Raw genomic sequence first — 17,850 nt, forward strand, 5'->3', positions numbered from 1 at the left:
TTTTAGCCAGCTGTTCTTCCTGTTCTTGCATCAGAAATGAAGGCTAGGAGAAATTTATTTGAGTTCACTTTGTCCATACTAACCCTGGAACTGACACTCAAGGGATCATGGTGCACAGAACCATCCCAGGATGGGTAAATAGACAGGAGGATCCCACTGCGTTTGTTCTTTTACAGTTGTGGGTATTACAAATACTGGGTCACAGTACCCAGCGTTGACTTCATCACACGCTGGACTCAACCGAAGGCGGAAGGAGAATATTCAGAAGGAAGATAGTAAGGAAAGCAGAAAAGATTTAAAACACTAGAAAAGAGCCTAATTTTCACCTTTCTAGCTGGCATCACATAAGGTCTCTACCAAAACTCAATTGTTCTACATATGATGACTCCACAGAGATTACAATATTTGTTCAGAAAGCAGAAGAAAACCTAACCTTTGCTATCCTGATACATTAGTACAGCCTCCTTTGGCCCTGGAGATCTGAATGCGACATAGTAACAGTTAATAAGGCTACCACAATTTCCCAGCACCTAGCTTAAGGATCCACCTTTTTCCAGGGAAGAGTGTGACCTTTTCCCACTGAAAATAAAGTCACACTTCACCTGGTTTTTCCAAACATTAATTACAGAGCCTTCTTCCTCTCAAAATACTTTCTCTACAGCTACGCTTTTCCCTCTTCCCCCTTTCTTTTCAGTTTTCACATTTCACACTTACACTGCAATGCTTGCACTTGTACAAGTATTCAGAATTATATAAAATAAAATTAAATATTCAAAGGAGTTTTAAAGTCTGATCTCTTCTGGTTCTCTGAAACCACTTTGTTAACTTTACTAAAATAACATCAACTATTATTTTAAGTTTCATGCTGAATTATTTCTTATTCTGTACCAATATCTTTCCTCAAACATAGGCCAAAGCACATTTACTAAAGATAGAGGTGCTTTTGTTTCATTAGGGATTATTCTTAACCTATTGGAATCAAGCTGCAAAAGTGTTTTTCCCTGTGAAGCAGAGAATTAGCAAAAATTAGAAAGAAATTCATAGAATAGAAATTAGCTAGCTTTCTCTTCTTTCTTTCAAAAGCCTCTGCTAGAACAGACAATTTCAAAAACAATGTCTCCCTTTTGCACTGGCAAAGTATTATTTTACTCTACAAAACTGGTAGAAAACTCTAATTCAAGAGTATGTCCCTGTGGGACCACTCTGCAAACTGGCAGGACAGTCACAACTTTTCCCATAGCTAGAAAAATCATACTCTACCACAGCCTCCACTAAATACGGGATCTGGAGACTGTTTTCAGAGCTTAGATTTCAGGTTATATGTATCAATGAACTTAAAAATATTTAGCACCGACTTTCACATTTTAATTCCAGGAAATTTCTGCATTCTTTCAAGGCAGTTCTGTTCTTAGAAAGTTCTTTAAAAATACTGTATGGCTTTTTTTTAGTGATTAGCTTAGGTGAATGAATGCAATAATCTCATCTTACTATGTTTCCCCTCCAAAAACACCCTACACCTCCTATACCCTGTGGACTCCAGTAACACTTCTACCTATATCTCCACAGTGCTAGTAAAGCTTTACCCTCACACTGTGGAAACTCTGCAAATTCTCCTACTCATTTCATAGTTTGGTATTTAAAGAACACACTTTAGGTGCAAGCCTTTGGATCTACAATTAAAATCTGTCAAATTAACTCTTTGCTTGGTCTCTCTCCTTCTTCATCTTTGCTATCCAGCAGTATATCTCGGTACTCCTCAGAAGAGAATTAGCTGTTAGAACAGTAAGATCTGCAGGGCACCACAAATTGCTCAGAAGAGGACTGACAGGAAAGAGCTGTTAAGTATGGTTCATTCAACTTTACTCCTTATCCCAAAACTATTAGGAACTATCACTGCAATGATACACTATAATCATACAGATTTTCAGTGGGATCAAGCCATATTTTTCCAACTTCAATTATTTACTAAGATAAATATATGAAGCTAGCCATAAAGAAACTAAAATAGAATTATTTTAAAATAAAATCTGATCACTCATCCTAGTGATTAAACTTTGTTGTGAAACTAAACATTTTTTACAAAAACACCTGGTAGAGTTTATTTCCATGCTTATTCTAGCACAATTGCTCTTAGAAGATGTCAAGGTACATAGCTTTATATCAGTACAAATACAAGGTAAGTCATACATATTGCATTTGTGCTCCATGTGTATTTCTGGTTAGTATCAGTCCCCTAAACTTAAAAGAACAACATAAAATGCAATCAAGAAATAATCAAAAATCCTTACCGCTTTGTACCCCGTATCTGTTTTGCATGCTTTTCTCCCTGAAAACATTAGGATTCCTTGCCAGGATAGCCTGCAGCAAGACTGGTATATCTCCCTCTGGATCATCACTGCCAAGGTTATCTTTCAACTCTCTGGAATTGTGGAAGTAAGCAAATAAAGAGGCAAATGCATTTTCAAATTATAAGAAACTATGAGTCAAGTTAAAAAAAAAGAAACCAAACAAAAACAAATAAACAAACAAACAAACAAAAACAAAATGAAAGAAGACAATTTACTGTTAAAATATAGAAAAAAACTAGTCTGCAAAGCACTGTTCCCTGCCTCATTTTTTTTTTCCCTCTCTTCTTTAAGGAATGGCATAAGAGGTATTCCTACTAGACTTCAAAATTATCTTCTGTTACTACGCACTTATATATACAAGGCAGTCAGTTTCAGACTATTATAAAAAGTTTCTTATGCCCACTTTTATGTCATGATCTTCTCCATAAAAGAACGCTTTACGGAGCGTTCATCAAGAAAGTTATTTACTGTAGGGGTGAAAATAACATATGTATGAATGTACAACATCCAGGATGTAGCCCAACGCTTTGAGAATCTTTTATTTTAAAAAGGGAAACTGGCATATCACTGACATCACAAGATTCCCTCTGAACTATTAAAAAAATGTAATGGATTTTCTCTCAATGCAGCTGTGCATTTGCACTTATTGTTTAAACTTGTTGTTTGCTTTGAGGACTTTTGAAAGTTACTTCCATTTGCTCAAAACAATTGATTGGAATGTGTAGGAAAAAACCAGGGTTGTCAACATAAGACAATTCCAAGGACATGAGGGAAAAATAAAAAAAAAACAAAACAGCACAACAAACAACACCAAAACCAAAACAAAAATAACAGAAAGAGAATACATGAGCATACTTGCTGGTTCAATTCTTAACATATTTAAGTTTAATATCTAATCAGAATTGACATGGGTCTTACATGGACGTCTCAAAAGAATTTCTTTTTGTGTTATACTGAGTATATAACTTGTTTATGCTCCTTATTAATCAAAGTGAAACACAAATGAGCATTGCACAATCAGTACCACTAAGTCTGTACTGCTACCTAGCAAGAAAAGAGTAAGCAGCAGATTTATAAAATAACCCCCATGGTTATGCAAAAAGGCTGCTGGACAATTATTAACATTCTGACTGACTGAAACATTTGACTGTTACATAGCAGTTATCTGCCAAGCAAGCCTAATAAAAACCCCATTTTCAGATTCTCACAAATAACCTTGTCAATCCATTCTGATATAGTTGAAGCTCAAGATACATACATATGATCTGTTGACACCTGATTGAGACTGTGGACGAGTTGTGAAACCAGATTTTCATCCCTGCAAGCCAGAAGGCAGTTCACTTCTTCAGCTATCCGTCCATTGAAAAGCAGGCTTTTTGTTGTTGTAGCAGGTAAAGGTGATGGAAGAGGCAGCTGGTTCAAAACTGTTGTCAGAAAAGAAAAAGGAGTTCAGAGTCATTTCATGAAACAAAAGCATACAAATACGGATGCTCTCTTACTACCTCTTGTGATTAAGAAAGAAAACTTGACAACTACAGTTAAAATAGAGGGAAGATTTCTGGATTTTTTTTAATCATGAACACACACAAACAAATGCTGGACGCTGTTTTAAACAAAGTAATGCAGTCAAGTTCACAAGTTATATTACTATATTACTGTAAACATTTAACTGTGCTAAAGCAAGTATTATGAATAAAAACATACTTTTGAACATTCCACAATATTAAGTTATTTAATTTCTTATGGCAGCTTTCTCTTGGAGCTAAAAGCATTGATAAAGGAAGGAAATGCAAAATCCTCGTAGTTGTGTGCAGTACTGTAAGTGCACTGAGCATATACTTTAATTTTTCTGCTCTGATCTTCATATTTAACTAGTATTCCAACTAATGGTCAGGATTGATTAAAAAAAACCAAACCAACCAACCAAAAAAAAAACCCACCAAAAAAGTCAAATAACCCAACAACTGATTTAAACTATTAATTACATTCTCAGTTTATTCTTCTCTCTTATTTCTCTGTAAGTAATCTTCACAAGAAAAGGCTGGTATTGTTGGTTGGTATTACCACCAAAATGTCAATTCATTCAATATATCTATTCACAAATCTTGGTAACAAGATTTAATGAAAACACGCATCACAATTTTTCAATCGTATTATAAACAAGGACACTACACTTTCAGAGGGCATCCTTCAGTCTACAGACACAACAAAGAAGTGTACCATACAAAAGCCTTAACCAGATGACTGGCAGAGCTACCAGACAAGTGGAGGGTAAGGCAGAGGAGGCCAAAAAGGTGGCCACAGAGAAAAGTCACTTTCATGGGTCCATGATACAAGTTGACTTAAAGTTCCCAGGCTGATTACAGCTGAGATAAAGGTTTTAACTGAACTACTAGAAACAGCATCAGAAAAAACAACTTAAATGAAATATACTCTTATGGCTCTTCTATATTTTGAAATTCTTTATTAAAAAAAAAAAAAAAAGGGCAGAGAGGGTGGGAATTCAGGTATTTTTCCCCCTATATAATGTATATCATGACTGTATTTAGAATTAAATTGCAATTCAAATAGAAGTGTATAATATATCAAAATAGCTAGTTCTCATTACTTGCATCAGATTACCTTGAATGTGCCAGAAACTTAGAAAAATTAGCAAGATCAGCAAAACATATTTATTAAAACAGTATATATTCAGCTAGTTAACTAGCCTACTCTACTGCCTCTAGTCATCATGTTCTCCACGTTTTCAGGGCAACAGCTCTTGCCCGTTTCAGTTCCTTCTTTTCACACAGAGAAAAAGAAGGTGAAGCAGTCACAAGCCTTTCTCCTTCAGCTGCTCCTGAGTTTCTAACCATCAGATGAATATGACAGATAAAGAAGCAAATGCACCTAATACTAGAGCTAACGCCACCAAGGGTAGTTCAGCGTTTCAAGAAGCTCCTGCACCGGGAGTCTTGGCCAGTGACTTCTACCAGTGAAGTATTTTTACTTTCTTTAGAACCTTACCTGCAAATGCTCAGTGCTGGAAAACTGGCCATAGGCCGGAAACTTATTATTTGCATCCTGATGGTCCATTATTAGACATACATAACGATACATACATACACATCCAAATACATACGCAGCATCTTCCAGTTTGATATCAGATGGACATGAAGTAGTGGTGTTTTTCTCCAATACATTTGCTTTTTTTACTATAGGCAATTAAATTCAATTGCTGTGTAGACACTTTCAGTGTCTTTTGGAAAGTCTCCAAATTTCAACAGTACAATAATAAAAGCAAGAGCTCAGAAGAAGCACCTGGGTCACCGAGTCAAATTATTGTCAGACAGACAACTGAGCTATAAACTCTTTCTTACACTTCATAAACAAGATGCATCTTTGTCCCAACTGCTCTTACTGCAATGGTTGTTCCTAGGATGTCATTACAGCAATAATAAATCTCCTTTTAGTTTTCACTAGAAATTTATTTTTTGTCACATTATAACTATTTGGTTCTGTGCTAGTATGAGCTTTTCATGTAAACAGTTCTTTTCCTTTCCTTGCATCTTGTCTTTCTTACATATTTAAAGATAGCACACACCACACACACCTTATCTGCTCCTTTTGTAGGCTAAGAAGTGAAGAAGACTCATAGGTTCTGCTTTTTATTTCCATTCTTGCAGCCATTCTTTGCACCTTTTAATTAGAGCAATGTTTTTGTACCTTGTCCAAAACTAAGGAACTAGGTTTCAAGTGTATTCAGTATATTCCACAACTCTAGCTGATGAGCATCAGTCTAATCCTCTCTCTCTCTCTTTCCAGTGAAGATGATGAAATGTATGTTTTAGACAAGTATTTTATCATTTGTATGGTTTTTTTTATTTGTGCGGTACCCAGATATGCTACTGAATGATATTTCAGACAAACAATGAACCCCTATATTTTGTTTCACATATCCTTAAGGTGTTTTTTTGCATTTTTAAAATTCCAGCAGTGACAAAATTAACATTTTTAATGTTAAATCTGACTTTGAATACATTTACCTTTAAGAACTTTCAAAACAAAACTATTTTCAGTATTTTGAAAATGTATGTATATACTGAAGAGGTAGAAAACAGCACAGCAAAGAAGAAAAAGAAGAGTACTTACGGTCTGTAAGACTAGCAATCCCTGCAAGAGTAGTGATGGGAACATGAGGCATATCCCCATTCATCCTGAAGTTCTGGGATAGTAGTGCCTACACAGATATTTTAGTTCAGGTGCCAGCTATCATTACTTCCCATCTCCCAAGCACTAAAAAAACAAAACAGAAAAAGAAAATTATCAGTTTACTTTTTAAAAATTTTAAATTCAGTAACATAAATGAACCACATACCATACCCTCGGTTGCATACTAAGTAAATTTTGTCAAGAATGGGTAGAACAATGTAGATTATAAACATCAAATGGTATTAAGCAACCAAAAAGTAAGCTTCTGGTCTGAGAAGCAGAGCCCTTCACCGAAAAAGTGCAAGCTATGGCAACCAAAAGAAAATTTCCTCAGGTTATACAGTACCAACTCAAAGACTGGTAACAAAACTTCTGCTAGCTCTTACTGCAGTGGACAGGACTTCACACATAACCAGTTCAAGCAATCAGCTGCTATACTGCCCAGTTTTGCAGAAGAAGATATTTTTCATATAAGAAAGGGCTAGGAAAACCAAAAGGAATAATTTACAGATACAAAAATCAAAAAGTAAACAAAATGACAGATACAAAATCTTAGTGTATTTTAAAACTAGCAGCTATTTCAAAGCTGATCTGACAGTATCTCTTCAACTTTAAACACTTTCTTGTCAAACTATTACCATAAACTATACCACTCCCTCCACAAAAAGAAAAGGTTTATCCACCACTGAACTAGCTCATTTATTTCCTGTAAAACAGCACAGTTCATATTCAACTACTGAAAAAAGGAATAACAAAGTCCACACTGATTATTAAAAAAAAATAAAAAAATAAAAATACAAAGATCACACATTACAATACACTATTATACTAATGAAATTACAAAAATTGAACATGGTATTTTCTGAAGACAAACAAAATAAATGAAAGGAAATTAACTTGATATATACATCGTTGCCTACTATAGACAGGCTCCTGCGTTAACAGTTTAGGAAACACTAAAAAGACGATTTCTTGTAACCATTAATGTTACCTACTGAAGAAGCTGAAATCATTTGCCTAGGCTTACTTTACAAGCCAGCATTTTTGAGAATTACATATACAATACATACAAACCAAAAGATCACACATTTCCTTAGTAATTTTTATCTCATTCTTTCTTATGCCACACCAATGGCAATGTAAGCATCAGAGGCTGTCACTACTAATTCAAGTTATTTCCTGGCATTACTGCCACAATAATTAAATTACACAGATAGTCAAAGGGAAAAATTCCTCCAAAACCGACACTTAGAAGATAAAGCTTCTCCACAGACACATGGATAAAAAATTTGAACTGGCCAGATCCAGACCCGAGAGTGGAACAAGTGCAGTGAGCGGGGATGGTGAGGGGAAGAGCAAACTTTCTTTTTACCAGGAAAGTAGAAGGGGTTCGTTTGTTTAGCGAACAAAACAAAGGTCAAGAGGGGATGTGGTTGCTCTCTCTAAGGCAGTCAAAGGTTACAAGGAAGAATGCTACAGGGCAATGCTAACATAAAAATAAATGGGGGCATGAATGGAATCAAGGAGAAAATCAGAACAGAGCTTCTCACCATCAGAGCTGCCACCTTCTGGAACAGCCTTCCATTAGCAGTAGCAGAGATAAGCAACACCATTATTTTAAAGATGGATCATACAGATGTGACAGAAGGGGTAGGATGTGGTTGCCTGCACCAGCTGGGAATGAAGCACAGTGATTCAAGAAGTCTGTCTCACTCTATAAAGTTTTTGTAAGTATGATTACGTGAGTCAACAGATGAGAGTAAACAAAAGGCAGACTGATAGGATTAAGTGATGGGATTAGTTTATACAACAAACACAATCTGAAGAAAACACATAGGAATATCTGGGTCCAAATATTACATCTGTTGTGCTGAGAGCAAAACTGCGTCTGTTATACAACTGGCAAACAAGGTGGGATTCAATTCCAGAACTAGAGACTGAGATCCAGTGAAACTAGAACTCAAATATTATGTCACTGAGGATATTACTAACTTGCTTATTTAAGGAATTTAAAATACCAAACAGCTAGGGGAAAAGAACTGACAGCTCAAGATGAGATAGGTTCTTTCACACAAACTATCAGAACAGCACGCGACAATTAATGGCCTGACTGAGAGAAAAATTTCATTGTGGCTTTTTCTTTCTTCCCTACCCATTCCCAAACTTTTAACAAGAGTTAAAAGCACTACGTTGCAGCAGTTCACAATCAGTCAAGAAAAATCAACATTTTTCAATATTTTGAAAATTATACATTATCAGATTTGTACAGTAGCTATTACCAGAACTACAGCACTTCTACCTCTAGACTGAAAAAATGAAACTATTAGCTATATTAGCTGAATTAAGGAAATCAAACTGCTGCACTGTAAAGCTTTTTAACAATGCATCAGAGTGTAGTGTAGCAGTTTAAAACAGAGAAGTAGAAATTCAGTTTACACAAATGGAAATGTAGACTTGCACATTCACTATGTATGTATTTAGACTCTTGCTTCTCTCTAAGAAACAATGGGTATCGTAAAAGATTTTTCAGGGATGAAGAAACTACAGTGCACAAAGGAACCGATACAAATAACCCCTCAGTGAAAGGAAAACAGTGAAAGGGAAGCATATATTGAAAATAATACATGAAAAAGCTATAATCATAATACACAATAACAAAGTGAAGCAAAGGAAAGACAGCGAGGAAAGTAATATTTTAAAAGTTCATGTTATGGGTAATAAGTACACATTTAAAGTGCTACTTCTATACGTTATCTTCTCTCCCCCCCACCCCCCCTTTTTTTGAAAAATTATGTATATTCTCCTTTACTGCAAACTCATATTCTGAATAAAATTTCTATCAAAATATTAAAATTTATAATGTTGTGGGCTGTTGGGTTTTGATGGTTTTGTTTGCTGAGTTTTTTTTGTTTGGTTGGTTGGTTTTGGGTGTTTGTTGTTTTTTCAAGTAGAAAGTAAATATGTGGTTGGTAAAACAGCCCATAACATGGACATGGAAAATACTGTCTTCAGCAGCACAAGGTTTGGGCTGCATCATGTGAATCCTCTCTACAAATCACCTGTCTGTATAGCCTGCATTTTTCACCATAGTACTGGATTAATGGCAGAGTGCAAACTAACAGGAAATAAAAAAAAAAAAATCTCTTTAGAGAAAATGGACAGGCAAAGGTAAAATTCAGGGAGGAAGAGAAGATGAAAGTCAAACCATTTAGGTAAAGAGATGGTGACCTCCAGTGAAAAGAAGAGAGACTACAACCAGAGAAGGAGAAAAAAATAAACCCAATCCAAACAACACAAAACCGAGGAAACAAACAAAAAAAATTACCCCCAAAAAATCAAAGAAAAAAGAAACAAACTGTAACTGTATTTTTTCAGATATTGCCGCATCTGACTACCAACAAAGCGACGAGAGGACTCTGACCACTGGCTAACATACAAACTAACATGGCTAACATGTTCAAGTGTCTCAAGAATACTAGTTCCTCCACAGCTTTGCTATGTGCATGTGCAAGAATGGTGGAAAACAAAATAAAGGGAAAAATCTGTTTATGTGTAGTTTATACACAGGCTCGGTAATGACGCAAAGATAAGTAACCTCAGGATTCAGAAATTCCCCATGTACATTTACATGTTTAATTCCCCACACTCCAGGGTGTTCTTTAACTCACTACCTTTTTGGATTAAAAAAAATAACTTATTTATGATTGACCTAATATATTTCTGAGAAGATTAGAGACAAAATTAGGAGGATTAAAATTAAATTTTAAAGAAAGGCTATGGTATTTGGTATTACATCACTATATTTTTATTTTTTAAAAGCATTCTATTAAATAGAATACTTCAAGTACAATTATGTTTTATTTAGTTTAGATTGTGAAATCTTTATTTAGAATGAAAACACTTTAAAAAGTGTTTTTCTTTTCTTATATGTTGAGTAGCATTTTATTGATGTAAGCACAGCACATTCAAAATAGACCAGTACAACTCCTATATTAGCTATTTTAAAATTTAAGTGAGCAGTGCACTTTTTCTTTTAAATTAGCAAACACGCTATTAGAAAGTTAAGAAGCCCTGCATCATAGCCAGTTTTAAGCTTACACGTTTTGCAACGAACTACTGTCCTTGTTAGTTAGTACATGAATCTCAGGTAGTTATCAGTCCACAAACTGTCCTTTTTTAAAAAGAAAAAAAAAAAAAAAAAAGGAAAAATCACTTAAAGATTGAAGAGGAGAAGAAGAGAGAGAATGAATGAATATCCTCTCATTCTCACTCAAATAAGATACTGTGACTGAGGTACATCACACAGATTTACCCACAAGAGGGCAGATTTCTGGTTTACAGTTCGATACAATTACAGTAAGTTTCCAGAAATAAATCCTTTCAAAAATACTTCGAAAAGTACAACGGAAGGAGATATGGTCACCAAAACATAGTCTAACATTTAAGTACCTGGGGGAAGCACACACATTCAAAGTATAAAGCATCTTATCACTAATTCAATCTCAGAAAAAGTCAGTATTGGAAGTGAACATAATTACTCACTGATGCAGCTGTCTAAGGCTAAAGTAGTAATGCAAGAAACGATGAAGCCACCTGGAATGAATCTAACTCCAACAACCAAAGGTGGGTGGCGAGTGCAGCATGTAGGGGACATGAAGTGAAAGGGGAGTGTGGGGGGAGTGGTGTCAGAAATCCAGAAGATTCATTATTAAGCCCATGAAAACACATTAGCATTTATAAAACCAGGAAGTTCACAGCACGTACAGAATAATTTCACCGTCTACAATACTGCTTACAAAAAATTAAGTCTGGAAATACAGATAAAGAAACCCTAAAACCACAAAATCAGATGAAATTCAGTGTACCACTGAAATATGTATGTTTGGTTCATAAAGTGATTAACCAGCAAAATCAGAGATGCTGAAAGGAAGCAAGTGAAAAATTAGAATGTTTGAGATTAAAACTGCCTAGTACATCTTTTAAATCAATATTAGCACAATATGTTTTTCTAAAATGATTCCAGCAGTAGAAGCTCAAATCACTACAAACTACAACCACTGTAAGAAAAGAAACCTTAGTAAAAATACTGTACAAGCACTGTACAAGTGTCAGTTGCTTCTGAAGATAAAAATAACCTTTAGAAAAAACTTTTAGAGCAGCCAGCTTCTTCCTCTGTGGCTACTGGCACATCCCTTTGGTCTCCACTCTTCTATTTGATAACAATGATGCTGATTTCTCTGCTGCCCATGTGACAGTTGAGGCAGAGATACCACAGTAAATGGCAGGATAAACCCCAGTTAAACTGGTGGAAGCACAGACAGCGTGACAGGTCTGTGGATTAGGAAAGAAAGTTTATTACTGCTCCTTTTCCATCTTTTTAAGCAATAAGTATCTTTATGACATCCTCCTTTCACGTCAAAGATCTGAAGCTACTGAGAGCTACTGAATTTTTTGTGTCCTGCAGAAGCTAACATAGAATTAAACTGTAAAAACATAACTTCGCTTGGCAGCAGTCATGATATCAAGCATAGCTGAGAAATTCAAACATAAAGGGAAAACCCCAAGCTACTTCAGTAGTTCATACATTTATTTCCAATCTGCACTACATATTCAACATGCCACTTTTATTCCAATAAAGGAAGTATATCTGTAATTGTGCTCTTTTAGGTGAGCACAGCCCTTTTGCTTGCTCAGGGACACACACAGAGGCTGATATAAGACACAGCTCATTTTACTGAAAGAAAATAGCCAAGAGATGTGTAGAAGAGCAAGAGTAATTAAAGGGGTTCTTTAGGTCAGCTCGGTGCAATGGAGAACACTTTAGGCTGCAGCACACATCTTTGTTAACAAAACAGCTGTGACAGGGTATGAGAGGGGAAGCAGCTTGCTTTTTTCAGCTTTTTCTTGAATGTCTCATTTATGTTAGCTGATACTAAAATCAGTTGTGTATTGACATTTGCTTGTATTTTAAAGACTTTTTGTGCTTTAATTAGGTTGGATCTTAACCAGGCTAAAAACCTAATGACTAAACACTGAACCAAAATCTGTTTAATTCAGGAGACTTTTCCAACTTTTAATTTTGCATTTCTGTCCTTGAACTCTCCAAGACAATTAATAACCTTTATAAAACAAAACTGGGAATAAATAAACCTGTTGAGGCTCCATGTGAGGTGCCTCAACAATTCACACCATTTTTGCTTCTTCTTTGACTCTGAAAAACAATTAACCGCCCCCCAAGCTTCCTTAAAATCCACTAATAAAACAGATGCACAAGTGTAACATTTCTTTATAGATCCACAACAAACACCAATGTAAATTCTATATAAACAGTTTCAGTGTGTTGCTTTTCAAAAGCGCCTCTCTATCTTTCTGTATTGGAATTAATATTGACCTGTGATATATTATTCCTTTTGTCCTAATACTCATTTTGTTGCCTGTTTTTCAACTTAAGCTCCACGTATGTTTAAAAGAGATGCTGGACAGCACTGCAGGTGGTTAAGATGCTTTTCTTCTGGCTCTACCACAGTCTCTGTAGCATACACAGTTTCCTCCTCTCACACCAAATCCACTCTCACGCCCCTCAGCAACAGATGGAAAAGAGACAGCACATGCTGCAGCCCCTTCCTCAATGAGGACAGGAGCATCTCTGCTATCCAACAACCAGTTTTCACAAACTAAACAGTCTCGAGACTTCCACCCCGTGTAAAATGTAACTTGAATTAGCTGATGCTTTCCAAAACTATTACACTGAAGGACTTACAGACAAACAACTGCTGTGATCATTAGGCAGAAAATGATTACATAAATCAGTGTTTTTACTGACTATGTGCAGAAACACATAAAGAACTTTGGTTGTACTTTCCTACCATACACATTTTCACAATTACCGGTAATGCAATTATTTTTGTAATTTTATAGCACTCACTACCCAAAATTTGGTTCATTTTACAAGAGGTAGTCCATATTGCTCATGCAATATTCAGATAAGATACACTCTCCCTAAAGGAAAGTATGCTAGCATTTCAAACAAAAAATCGCTAAATAATCAATGCAATTTAACATTTTAATTAAGATTAGTAACACCTTGCAAAAACACATTGCTTGGAAAGACTGAACACAAGAGCAAAAGTAACTTTTAAAAAAAATTAAATGCAGTGTTAGTGTCTAGTAAATATAATAATTGTGTAAGAGACTTCAAACATGAAAATTTTAATCTCTTTATAACTGATTTTAGTTAGTGTTTCTATTCTAAAATTGAGGATTAGAAAAACTTTTTGGCATACACCATCCAACCTAGCAACCCTAAAAATGCAGAGCTCCATGATTTTGCACCTGTGGAAGTACGATTAGTGTCAGGACTCCCTGACTCTTTCTTTATGGTACTTTTTTAATATTATATTCCTATCCTATTTAATTACTATTCCTATTAACATTACAAACTAAGAAGTTCTCAACAAGAACATAAACCATTATCACTAGTCAGCCAAGATACTCCTTTTTTGCAGTTACACACAGTAATTAGTCTGGTCACTAAAGGCTTTTCTTCATATGAATGTTGCAGTCAGGTATACTTTTGGAGCACAATTAACTTCAAGACATAGCACAGGAAATGGAGATGACAGCTGGAAAAATCACACATATTTAAAGTTATTAATAAGCCCTGAAGCATACAGCACACAACATCTAAAGGTACTGAGTGGGAATTACTGTCAATAAACTAACTGTTAATAAAATGATGACCAGCTCACCATAACCAGCTGAGGTTAGATGGTAACAATCAGGTATCTCTCAATAGCCAGGAAAAAATATTATATTAGGGTATGGTTTTTGTAGGTCTGGGGATGGATTTATACAGTTACGTAGGAAAGTGCCCTATGTCATCCTGAACTTCTGCTGCTGTTGCTGCTTCTCGTACACCTGCAGCACAAACACAATAGGAGTTTCTTAAGCTCACAAAATGTGCTGAAAGGAAGGATGCATTTCCAAGAAAAGTATTTCTCTAAAGCGGTGTCTCTTTCACCTCACTGATCATCTTCCATATCCGACTCTTAATAGATGGCAGATGCCACAAACCTCAGCCAAAGCTACCTAGGAACTGCAGCGACTGGTCTGCAAAGCCGCTCACAGGCTCAGTCAAGCTCACCGCTTCAATCAAGCTTAAACTTCACAACTTCCAATTTTTCTGAAGTTACCAATGTCACAGCACAACCAAACGCTCCATCAATAACAACCAGGTGGAATCTCAAAATTATGATGGCCATGCACAAAAAAGCTGGGGGATTTTTAATGTTTGACCTGTCCGTGTTAAACTGTCTCGGCTCACCTCCACTGGGTACTGCAGCAATAAAAAGAAACGCAGAAGAGCTGTCAACAGTGAGAGTGTACTTGTAGAAGCAACAATGTGGAGCAAAACCAAAAGGTAAATATTTGTGTGGGTAAGACTAACATGACCCAGCTAGTATAAAGCAAGTAAAATGAAGAACACCACGTTGAAGAAAATCTCCTTATGCATAGAACTTCCTTAAAACATGCATCACTTTTTTTTTTTTTTTCCTCCTTTAACAGACTTAACTATCTCAGTTTGGAAATTTTCTTCATACTTAAGTAAAGTTTACTCAATGCAACATCATTTTACAGTAAAATGAAAACAACTGAATTCAAGTTATTAATTCTGAAAGAGAATATAAACTCAAATGTTTTGTGTAGCTCAACTAAACCACTTTAATTCCTCCTGTTAAATTACATTAAAAGCTTTAAGTGTTGTTATGTAGACAATGTTTGAGTAAACCTTTATTTCCAATTATTTGGACTAAGTCAGTCACACATCTTGAAACAGTTCAGATGAACACAAATAATACCACTCTGAATTCACTTCAGTTTTGTTTTTTCTAAGAAACAGGGAAAATTCTAAGTTTCACATTGTAAATTTTTATCATAATTTCTGGTACAAACTTACCAATCAGAATAAAAGCAGGCAGAACAAGTAACAGGAAACAGAAGATTCACTATGGCATTTCAAAACTGAACCATATTCACTCTAGAGGGAGAACAATGCCAAAACCAAGGCATATCACTGGAGACCAAGTAAAAACACTGCTGGTCATATAAAGAGATTAGACTGTGGGTGATCAATAGTAAATTTTCTTTTCACTTTCATAGCAAAGCAGGATCAGAATCAACGACACAAAAAGCTAAGAAACTTTCTCGCTGGGGAACTGTGCTAAAAATTTCACTTAATTTGCAGGTTATTTTGAAAAACACAGACCAGAGCCCCTTTATAATGGCTACCTCCTCCTTTCACAGCAATTCCAGAAGGCACAAGGCTAGAGGAGACAAAGGCCAGAGAGCTTACAGAACAGTCTATGAAACTAATGTGATTATCAACCAAACAAGTTATCCTTTCCTGCTTTTTGTCCCACATTCAAGATTTATTTTTTTAAATTCATGTCTTTGTATTCCAGTCTGGTTTTGTTCTGCTCCTTTAGCTCTGTGTTTTGCCAGCTCTCTTTCACAATTCCCAAGGATGAGGCTGAGTCACAGAATTAGAAAGCTGCAGCTCAGTTCCTCAGACAGGCCAGCATGCACACATGCATTTAGAGACACGCAATCAGAACCTACAGCTGGGATTCCCACCCTCTTACAGAACAGGGTTTCTGCTGACTCAGAGGGCAGTACAAAAACAAATGAGTAAAAAGGAAGACAGTCACACTTCCCAAAACTTTTATGAACACAGCTTTTCATTGACTGAAAACACAACACACAAACTTACTGTTTCCTGACCTGCCTTTCTCCTGCCCCAATTGCTTATCACTTCCCTCGTGTCCATGATTTATGTATTAACCCCATTCCTCCATAACACATGGCCTGCCCATGCAGATATTTCTGTAGACCTCTCTTTTTCAGCATGCAACACGAAGAACAGCAGAAAACAACTCACTTTAAATTTGATGGGACTAAAAATTACCAGCAAGCTAACACTGCATCTATCCTACACTGCACTGAACCATGCCTTTTAGTACCAATGAGGTAGAGAGCCCACCACAACAAACACCAAAGACATTGCAGATACTCATTTTCCCTTCTCTCTTCCACCCACCCCCACACTTCGAGGGAGAAGGAAGGAAGAGAGGACTACTACTGTGTTCATCCGTCCATAATTTTACATTTTTTCTCCCAAAAATCACAGAATGATTGAGGTGGGAAGTGACCTCTGGAGGTTATCTTGCCCAACCTCCTGCTCAAGCAGGGACACCAAGATCAGCTTGCCCAGAAACTGTTAAAGAAAAAAAATAAAAATCAATGTACTCAAACTGACTACATATTTTATTTTCTTTACCAGTAATCTTTATTGTACCTGGCATATTCCTGACTTCCTTGAAAAGGAAATAAATCCAAAGACAAATCAACCATTTAGACAACTTATTTTATTAAACTGAGAAAGAATTTCTCAAAACCTGAGGCAACCTATTCCAAAAATAAAAGTGTAAACAATCCATTAAGCAACATTATGTTAACAAAATCAATATTTTCAACAATTGCAGAATACTCTATTTTTTAAACACCTCCTTTGAAAGTAGACATTTTCTCCACTTTCATTTTAAAGGAAAGTGGTGAGACTTTTAGATTACAAAGGCCCCAAGGAAAGTAGCATCTAACATTTCTAATCTTGACATTAACAGTAACAAAGCAAAAACTTTCCCTGAAGTTCACCACGGTAACCTCTTTAGACCAAGTAAGTTACAATTAACCTATAAATGACACAGCAAGAGTACATACAGCTAAAAAAGTCATCACAAGATAAAAGAGCATCAGTAATCCAGACATTGCACTAAATTCCGCAAAGAATTAACTCTACACTTAAGTTTGCTTGTTTCCCAAAGCTATTCCTTTTACTTTTGGCTTTAAGCCTATTCATATATTACTTTGATGGAAGGTAGAAACTAAGTTACTTGCTTGAAGAGAGTTGACATGAATAGTCCTTTTTTAAAGAGCCTTTTAGTGTAAGTAACAAGAATAACAAAAAAACAAACCCAAGACAAACCACCAGAGGCTTTTTAAAAGCAACTTGCAAAAAGAAATCTCAACATCTCCAACTGGAATGGTCTTTTTAAACAAAATTAGAAATATCCATGACAAAGGCATTTTTTCTATGTGATGAGTGGATGCAATGAGGTCTTCACTACTCACAGATTCAGGGAGCTGGAAAAGACTCAGCTTCCAGCTTTAAGTGGCAGTACTCAATATGAGCCACAGGATTCCTATTCTTGCTTTGAAATTATGAAGAACTTTGGTTAAATAAGCTCTCTGCAAC

The 17,850-nt window shown here is 35.8% G+C and overlaps 1 protein-coding gene across 1 annotated transcript in view; it reads right to left on the bottom strand.

Annotated features, from left to right (window-relative positions):
• The window catches only part of NIPBL (NIPBL cohesin loading factor), a 100,284-nt gene extending 93,652 nt beyond the window's left edge, over positions 1-6,632 (bottom strand). The window contains 3 exon segments of the mRNA XM_010176339.2: positions 2,289-2,419; positions 3,607-3,772; positions 6,480-6,632. Coding sequence (XP_010174641.1) covers positions 2,289-2,419; positions 3,607-3,772; positions 6,480-6,543 — 361 coding nt within the window. The 5' untranslated portion in view covers positions 6,544-6,632.
• Positions 6,633-17,850: the final 11,218 nt, after the last annotated feature.

Source organism: Antrostomus carolinensis, unplaced genomic scaffold (genome assembly GCF_000700745.2).
Source record: "Antrostomus carolinensis isolate BGI_N321 unplaced genomic scaffold, ASM70074v2 scaffold21739, whole genome shotgun sequence".
NCBI classification, from domain to species: Eukaryota; Metazoa; Chordata; class Aves; order Caprimulgiformes; family Caprimulgidae; genus Antrostomus; species Antrostomus carolinensis.